The sequence below is a fragment of the Salvelinus alpinus genome, chromosome 14, assembly GCF_045679555.1.
Source record: "Salvelinus alpinus chromosome 14, SLU_Salpinus.1, whole genome shotgun sequence".
NCBI lineage: Eukaryota > Metazoa > Chordata > Actinopteri > Salmoniformes > Salmonidae > Salvelinus > Salvelinus alpinus.
Window position 1 is genome coordinate 36233130 of NC_092099.1, and position 9378 is coordinate 36242507.

A 9378-nucleotide genomic window follows, 5' to 3' on the forward strand; every position below is an offset into this window, starting at 1 on the left:
CACACACACGTTCGTGCAATGAATTATCCCCCAGCATCATACACAAATCAAAGGACAGGTTCTGATTGTGTTTCTTGTTACCATCTCTCTCTCTCTCTCTCCCTCCCTCTCTCAGCACTGGCTCACTGAACTGGACATTCTAGCCATGGTGTTTGCTGCAGCTATCCATGACTTTGAACACACTGGGACAACCAACAACTTTCACATTCAGACCAGGTGAGTGTGTCCGTATTCTTCAGTCAGTAGATATTTTAATTCCTAAGCTACTGTACCACTGATAGTAATTGACCTAATAGACTGATTGATGACTCAACGATAATTATTTATTGCCATTTCCATTCATTCCATCCTATCAATACCAATGTTAAACTGAGATGTCCTTGTATTGTACTTTTAGTACACCACTTGTCTCCCAGACAGACAGACAGTGCAGCCAGTCTGACCCTGACTAATGAATGCCAATGGAGCCTGAAGAAAGGAGCATGACCGTATAAAGAACCCATTTAAGTGAAGGCACCCATTTAAACAACCCATTAAAGGGAAGTGCACAATAAGAATAATCAATATTGCAGCATTGACCTCAGTGATAACAAGGGATAGCAACGAAAGAGAGACAGAGTGAGAATGTGTGAGAGAGGGAGAGAGATTAAACCCTTCACTTAGTTTAAACCTCTGCATGGCTTTCTAGTCTAAGAACAATGATCAGAAAGGCCTCTGGTCCTTTAGACATGAGGGTTGTTGTGTGGTGAGATGGAAAATGAAGGTATTGTTCAAACTCCCCTTCTGTGATTATGTGTTCTAAAATCGCTACCATCTCGAGTTGCTACCATCGCTTTCATAATCACTATCGTCATTTCAAAACTGGTCGGAATGAAGCCGCTTCAACCAGTTTTGCTCACTGGGGTAGTTGGCTACCTGGTAAAGTTATCCAGTCTGGGAAGCCCCATGTGGCACAATGAATAATCACACCTTCTCTTCCCTCTTTTTCTGCTTCTTCTCTTCCTCTTTCCAGGTCAGAGGTGGCCATCCTGTACAATGATCGGTCAGTCCTGGAGAACCACCATGTCAGTGCTGCCTACAGACTTATGCAAGAAGATGAGATGAACATACTGGTCAACCTGTCAAAAGATGACTGGCGGTGAGTTAAGAAAGACTCCTCAGATCCTCAAGCTTTGGGGTTTTAGGCTCGATATCTGTAAAGCACTTTGTGACAACTGCTGATGTAAAAAGGGCTTTATAAAATACATTTGATGAATTGATTGAGATCAACACTTCAAAGAACGAAGGGGCAAGAACTGTAACATAACCTGGATACTTAGCCTTCATTTTAGGTTTGGATACGAATGTGGTGTGGTGTATTTCAATGGAAGACTATTATATAACCTGGATGACAGAGAGAATGTGTCTCAATCAATCAATCAAACTACATGACCAAAAGTATGTGGACATCTACTCATCTCATTCCAAAACCATGGGCATTAATGTGGAGTTGGTTCCCTTATTGCTGCTATAACAGCCACCACTCTTCTGGGAAGGCTTTCCATTAGATGTTGGAACATTGCTGCAGGGACTTGATTCCATTTAGCCACACGAGCATTAGTGAGGTCAGGCACTGATGTTGAGCGATTAGGCCTGGCTCGCAATTCTAATTCATCCTAAAGGTGTTCAATGGGGCTGAGGTCAGGGCTCTGTGTAGGCCAGTGAAGATCTCGACAAACCATTTCTGTATGGACCTCACTTTGTGCACAGGGGCATTGTCATGCTGAAACAGGAAAGGGCTTTCCCTAAACTATTGCCACAACGTTGGAAGCACAGAATTGACTAGAATGTCATTGTATGCTGTAGCATTGAGATTTTCCTTCGCTGGAACTAAGGAGCCTGAACCATGAAAAACTGTCCTCATCCACCAAACTTTACAGTTGGCACAATGCGTTCAGGGAGGTACAGATGCAAAATATTTTTTATTGTGAAACAAACAAGAAACACCACAAAAAACTGAAAACTTGAGCATGCATAACTATTCACCCCCTAAAGTCAATACTTTGTGGAGCTACCATTTGTAGCAATTACAGCTGCAAGTCTCTTGGGGTATGTCTCTATAAACTTGGCACATCTAGCCACTGGGATTTTTGCCTATTCTTCAAGACAAAACTGCTTCAGCTCCTTCAAGTTGGATGGGTTCCGCTGGTGTACAGCAATCTTTAAGTCATACCACAGATTCTCTTTTTTTTTTTTTTTTTTTTTTTTATCCCCTTTTCTCCCCAATTTTTCGTGGTATCCAATCGCTAGTAATTACTATCTTGTCTCATCGCTACAACTCCCGTACGGGCTCGGGAGAGACGAAGGTCGAAAGTCATGCGTCCTCCGAAGCACAACCCAACCTAGCCGCACTGCTTCTTAACACAGCGCGCCTCCAACCCGGAAGCCAGCCGCACCAATGTGTCGGAGGAAACACCGTGCACCCGCCCCCTCGGTTAGCGCGCACTGCGCCCGGCCCGCCACAGGAGTCGCTGGAGCGCGATGAGACAAGGATATCCCTACCGGCCAAACCCTCCCTAACCCGGACGACGCTAAGCCAATTGTGCGTCGCCCCACGGACCTCCCGGTCGCGGCCGGCTGCGACAGAGCCTGGGCGCGAACCCAGACTCTGGTGGCGCAGCATAGCACTGCGATGCAGTGCTCTAGACCACTGCGCCACCCGGGAGGCCCTACCACAGATTCTCAATTGGATTGAGGTCTGGGCTTTGACTAGGCCATTCCAAGACATTTAAATGTTTCCCCTTAAACCACTCAGGTGTTGTTTTAGCAGTATGCTTAGGGTCATTGTCCTGCTGGAAGGTGAACTTCCGTCCCAGTCTCAAATCTCTGGAAGACTGAAACAGGTTTCCCTCAATAATTTCCCTGTATTTAGCGCCATCCATCATTCCTTCAATTCTGACCAGTTTCTCAGTCCAAGCCGATGAAAAACATCCCCACAGCATGATGCTGCCACCACCATGCTTCACTGCACACTGGGGATGGTGTTCTCAGGGTGATGGGAGGTGTTGGGTTTGTGCCAGACATAGTGTTTTCCTTGATGGCCAAAAAGCTACATTTTAGTCTCATTTGACCAGAGTACCTTCTTCCATATTGTTTGGGAAGTCTCCCACATGCCTTTTGGTGAACACCAAATGTGTTTTCTTTTTTTTTTCTTTAAGCAATGGCTTTTTTTCTGGCCACTCTTCCATAAAGCCCAGCTCTGTGTAGTGTACAGTTTAAAGTGGTCCTATGGACAGATACTCCAATCTCCGCTGTGGAGCTTTGCAGCTCCTTCAGGGTTATCTTTGGCCTCTTTGTTGCCTCTCTGATTAATGCCCTCCTTGCCTGGTCCATGAGTTTTGGTAGGCGGCCCTCTCTTGGCAGGTTTGTTGTGGCCATATTCTTTCAATTTTTTAATAATTGATTTAATGGTGCTCCATGGGATGTTCAAAGTTTCAGATTTTTTTTATAACCAAACCCTGATCTGTACTTCTCCACAACTTTGTCTCTGACCTGTTTGTAGAGCTCCTTGGTCTTCATGGTGCCGCTTGCTTGGTGGTGCCACTTGCTAAGTGGTGTTGCAGACTCTGGGGCCTTTCAGAACAGGTGTATATATACTGAGACCATGTGACACTTAGATTGCACACAAGTGGACTTTATTTAACTAATTATGCGACTTCTGAAGGTAGTTGATTGCACCAGATCTTATTTAGGGGCTTCATAGCAAAGGGGGTGAATACATACATTATGCACGCACCACTTTTCCATTATTTTTTTCATTTCACTTCACCAATTTGGACTATTTTGTGTATGTCCATTACATAAATCCAAATAAAAATCTATTTAAATGACAGGTTGTAATGCAACAAAATAGGAAAAACGCCAAAGGGGATGAATACTTTTGCAAGGCATTGTAGCGTTCTCCTGGCATCCGCCAAACCCAGTTTAGTCTGTCGGACTGCAAGATGGTGAAGCGTGATTCATCACTCCAGAGAACGCGTTTCCACTGCTCCAGAGTCCAATGGTGGAGTCCAATGGTGGTGAGCTTTACACCACCAACGCTTGGCATTCGCATGGTGATCTTAGGCTTGTGTGCGGCTGCTCGGCCATGGAAACCCATTTCATGAAGCTCCCGACGAACAGTTTTTGTGCTGACGTTGTTTCCAGAGGCAGTAGTAAACGTTGCAACCGAGGACAGACGATTTTTACGCACTACACGCTTCAGCACTCGGCGACCCCGTTCTGTGAGCTTTGTGGCCTACCACTTCGCGGCTGAGCCGTTGTTGCTCCTAGACGTTTTCACTTCACATTAACAGCACTTACAGTTGACCGGGGCAGCTCTAGCAGGGCAGAAATTTTATGAACTGACTTGTTGGAAAGGTGGCATCCTATGACTGTGCCACGTTGAAAGTCACTGAGCTCTCCAGTAAGGCCATTCTACTGCCAATGTTTGTCTATGGAGATTGCATGGCTGTGTGCTCAATTGTGTACACCTGTCAGCAACAGTTGTGGCTGAAATAGCAGAGGGGTGTCCACATACTTTTGTATAGATAGTGTATTTATAAAGCCCTTTTAACATCAGCAGTTGTCACAAAGTGCTTATACAGAAACCCAGCCTAAAACACCAAAGAGCAAGCGATGCAAATGTAGAAGCACAGTGGCTAGGAAAAACTCCCTGGAAATGCAGGAACCTAGGAAGAAACCTGGAGAGAAACCAGGCTCTAAGGGGTGGTCAGTCATCTTCTGGCTGTGATTCAGTGATTATGGAAAGTTCCACAGCTCACCCCGATCAGTATGTACTGTATAGAAATGCTATGCTAATGACTGGGGTTTGTCATGAAGAAGCGGTGCTAGACATCACACTGTGTTCTTGTCCTTGAGAATCCAAGAACAGCTGGAGTGGCTAGGTGGAAACTGACCCTGTTCTCCTGTGTGTGTTTCCAGAGAGCTACGGATCCTGATGATTGAGATAGTAATGAGTACAGACATGTCCTGCCATTTCTCTTTCACCTAACTCTAACCTGTCTGTCTGTCAGAGAACTGCGGACCCTGGTGATTGAGATGGTGATGAGTACAGACATGTCCTGCCATTTCCAGCAGATCAAAACCATGAGGAACGCCCTGCAGCAGCCCGAGGGGTGAGTGGACTGTCTCTGGACCCTGACCTACGACCCCTGAACCCTTAGCCCCAACTGCTAAACCCTAACTTCTAACCTATAGCCCCAGCTCTCTGGACCATGCCTTTCATCTTGATCCTTTATGTGTCCCTGTATGATCTATCTATCTATCTATCTATCTATCTATCTATCTATCTATCTATCTATCTATCTATCTATCTATCTATCTATCTATCTATCTATCATCTATCTATCTATCTATCTATCTATCTATCTATCTATCTATTGTAGTGGTAGTACTGCTACTAGTATGGTTGATAAGGGTAATCTCCACAAGGCACATACACTATTTTGCCTTTTGCAGAGCCAACTGATCTGGGTTGACGCTGGATGTGCCTGTAAAATAGTCCAGTCATGGCTCTATCTGATACCATCTTCCTTTCCAAAATTAGACGACCCCCATCAACAGTAGTCATGGATTTCTTATTTTCAACAATACAAATACACCATGACAGCGCAATACACAAGGGGTGGAACAGTGGCAAAGGTACCCACAGGACAAACAGAATAATATTAGTCTGAGGAGAGATTAAATAGCATTAATACAACAAAAATTATTCAAAACACACCTTTAGTTTACACCAAAGTTAAACAGATGTATTTTTTCTTCATAATAAGCAGGAGTAATATTCTTAGATCAGAATGACAGCAGACTGTAGATTATTATAATTCAGAAATGTTCACAAGTTGTTCACCGTTTTCACAAGAGACAGACTGACACACATTTTCTGTTTTGACTGAGTTTTTCCTACCTACCTGCCTGCCTGCCCGCCCGCCTGCATGTATGCATGTATGTATGTATTTGTGTTAGCTGATGTACTGTTGTTTCTACAGAGTAGACAAGGCTAAAGCCCTATCTCTGATGCTGCATGCAGCTGACATCAGTCACCCAGCCAAGGCCTGGAAGCTGCACTACCGATGGACACAGGCCCTGATGGAGGAGTTCTTCAGACAGGTACAGTACAAACAACGTCCCACCCTAAAGTCCCTGACAGATACCATGGGAGAGGGAAACTTGACCACTGTATTATGTATGTATCCTGTATTGCTAAGGATATGGGATACCATTCCAATAGCTTTAGGAATATCTTCACTTGGATCAACTGGATATGTTACATTGAGCATTATGGGTATTGTAGTGAATCATATTACATTATACAGTAGAGCCACTCCTGCCATTCTGCATTGATATGGTTATAAAGGCTGGTATTGTTGTTGTTTTTTACAGGGCGATAAGGAGGTTGAGTTAGGGCTGCCATTCTCTCCTCTGTGTGATCGTAAAGCTACCATGATTGCCCAGTCACAAATAGGTGAGCATCACACCCTGTTATTGCCCCCCCTGTGATCTGTTTCATACAGCTCTGAAGGGTTTGTGTACTCAGACAGGCCATAGTGCAAATGCGCCACCATGTGGACATTTGAGAAATGATCAGATATTTTTCCCTTGCTACGATAAGGCATGGGAAACTTCACTGTCTGTCATCATAAATTACATTTGCTGTAACATCACACACAGTTTTTTTCTCCTGTTTCTCTGAAAAGTACAATCATCAGTTTATCTGTCTGTCTCCCAGGGTTCATTGACTTCATAGTAGAACCCACATTCTCTGTGTTGGTGGACACGACAGAGAAGATCATTACACCTCTCATAGAGGATACCTTAAAGTCACACGACACTGGTGTCCGCAGGTCAAGGTGAGATACATTCCCATTATTATAAACTCTGGAAAATCCCAGTTTTCCCGGCTCAGTTTTCCCAGATTAGCATCTCTGACGTATTCAAAATGCCTACCAGTATCACCAGTACCACTCACACTCAGAATTTCTCTGTCTTCTATCTCTATGGTCGTTCTATGTTGTGGAATAAGCAACCAAGTATTACTCCAGTGTTTTCTGTTCTATATAATATGTCCATATTAGGACAGCCACACAAAGAGTTGGTGTCATTGTCATTCTGACTTACGGCGTCAACATATATTTGACAGAATGGACGTAATTTGAGTTTCTGTTGTATGTTGCTTGTTGGTTCAGTTTGACAGGTAGTGGGTCGGTGGTGGAGTCAGTCCAGAGACACAGTGGTCGAGGGTCCAGCCAGGGAGTTGACCAGGGGCTCACTACAGACTATAGCCTGACTGGCATCGACCTGAAACGGGTCAGACACACACTGGCAGAGGTCATCCAACACAACAAAGACAGATGGAAGGAGCTCTCTGTACAAGGTATAGTTGTTGTTGTTGCTCTTCTTCCTTTTTTTTCTTCTTCACTCACCTGAATACCTATCCTTCTTTCAGTGTTTTATGTTCTTTCCATTGTCAGAAGACTATGACATGACATTACAGGTTCATTCCTGTTGCTTGTGTTATCTCGTTTCTTCAGAGTTGGCGAGGAAAGAGCAAGCTGAGTTGACTTCTGACCCAGAGAAAGAGTCCCTGATGAACACAGAGGTTACGTTGACTCACACCAGCCCTGAGAGACACAGCCAGGAGCTTCAATCAGAGCCCTTCAATGAACTGATGAACAACACAAACACAAACTCCAATAACTCTTCCCAGGAGGACTCAGAGCTGGACCACAGTCCTCACAGGCCTCAGTCACCGTCTGAGGATAAAGAGACAACATCACATGGTTCCATCTCTCCTGAACACCTACCATGGAACGGTAGGAATGCTAGCTAGCGATATGATATGATACAATATACGATATGATATACAACACAATATACGATAGAATGTACAATACAACAATGCAACATAATGTAGTGCAACGTAACATAACGCAACACAACAACATGCAATGCAATACAACACAATACAACACAGCACAATAGCACAGTGAAACCAACAGTCATGCCTTTTAACAATGCTGTTGCCCTCTCAGTAAGCTATAGCTATGTGGTATTTTTCTCGTTTCTATAATTGTGTTGTCAGTTACAGCCATCTGTGACCAAGTGTCGAAGAGATAGATAGCTGCCGAGTGGAGGGTTGTCAAGGTTACAGCTGAGTGATGCTGTGTTGTCATGGTAACTGTTGTTGCTTGCAGGAGAAAGCCCTGAGCCAGTCCTTGAGCAGGGGGAGGACTCTCTTCAGAGCCCTTGATTTTGATAGGCTACCCAACAACACTGCCACTTCCTGATTCAACAGGCATTATATTTGTTTAGTTTTTTTATTGTAAAATTGTTCTGATTGATTTTATTGTTATTTATTAAAGATAGGGGTCTTCATGCTCCACTTTTCACCGGAAGTGTTTTTTGTCTATTTTCATTCAGTCTTTATGGTCTATTTATCTGTCTATTTTCATTCGGTCTTTTAGATGGGTCTGCACCGTACACACTCACTATATTAGACTGCAAGTGTGAGAATAGGACGGTCACGATAGTGTTCTCTGTTGATCTGTTGACATACACAGATTTGACTCTAGACCAGGCCTGGGCAAAGGCCGGCCCGGGGGGCGTATGCGGCCCGCGACCTGATTCAATACGGCCCGCGGAATCATGCTCAGATCACATAAAGAATTTGTGATAGTAAAGTTTTGAAGAACGTATTTGTTGTTCAAATTTAAAGCCCAATGAATACTTGCCTTTCCGTAATGATTTAACTCCCACCGCTTGTGGAACATTTATTTTGAAGGAATGTATAAATAACAACCGCACGAGCACAGACAGTAACTGACAGGATGACACACGTCACAGTTACAAATAGTAGCTAGCTAGAAATTGCGCAAAGAGGAGGTTTTCAAAGAAAAGGAAAGTAGACAATGAATGTAGGGTGTTCCAACAAGAGTGGACATTGAAATATATCTTTATTGAGGTATCAGGGAAAGCTGTGTGCTTAGTGTGCAAAGAGAACATCACTGTCTTGAAAGACTACAATTTATCCCGACACTTCCAGACGAAGCATGCAGAGAAATATAGGAATGTCTTCTGGGCAGAGGGCAAGTGCATCAAAAGAGTTGCTTTCTCAGTTGCAAAAGGAGCAAGGACTTTTCACAAAGCTGCATTCAGCAAACGACAGAATTGCGAGAGCTAGCTATGTACTGTCCCACAAAAATGCTAAACATAGCAAGCCATTCGCGGAGGCCGAATTCATTAAAGAATGTTTAATTGACTCTGCAGCAATACTTTGCCCCAACAAGAAAGAGATGTTTGAAATGTTTCCCTGTGTGTTGAGGACATCGCAGAGAATAT

At 43.9% G+C, this 9378-nt stretch overlaps 1 protein-coding gene across 2 annotated transcripts in view; it reads left to right on the plus strand.

Moving 5' to 3' along the window:
* Nucleotides 1-8435, plus strand: part of LOC139538875 (dual specificity calcium/calmodulin-dependent 3',5'-cyclic nucleotide phosphodiesterase 1A-like) — a 110861-nt gene extending 102426 nt beyond the window's left edge. For both annotated transcript variants that reach the window (XM_071341393.1, XM_071341395.1), the window contains 9 exons: nt 116-216; nt 1013-1138; nt 5055-5156; nt 6030-6150; nt 6424-6505; nt 6770-6890; nt 7227-7414; nt 7572-7853; nt 8235-8435. In XM_071341393.1, coding sequence (XP_071197494.1) covers nt 116-216; nt 1013-1138; nt 5055-5156; nt 6030-6150; nt 6424-6505; nt 6770-6890; nt 7227-7414; nt 7572-7853; nt 8235-8290 — 1179 coding nt within the window. In that variant the 3' untranslated portion in view covers nt 8291-8435. The remainder of the gene's footprint in view (nt 1-115; nt 217-1012; nt 1139-5054; nt 5157-6029; nt 6151-6423; nt 6506-6769; nt 6891-7226; nt 7415-7571; nt 7854-8234) is intronic.
* Nucleotides 8436-9378: the final 943 nt, after the last annotated feature.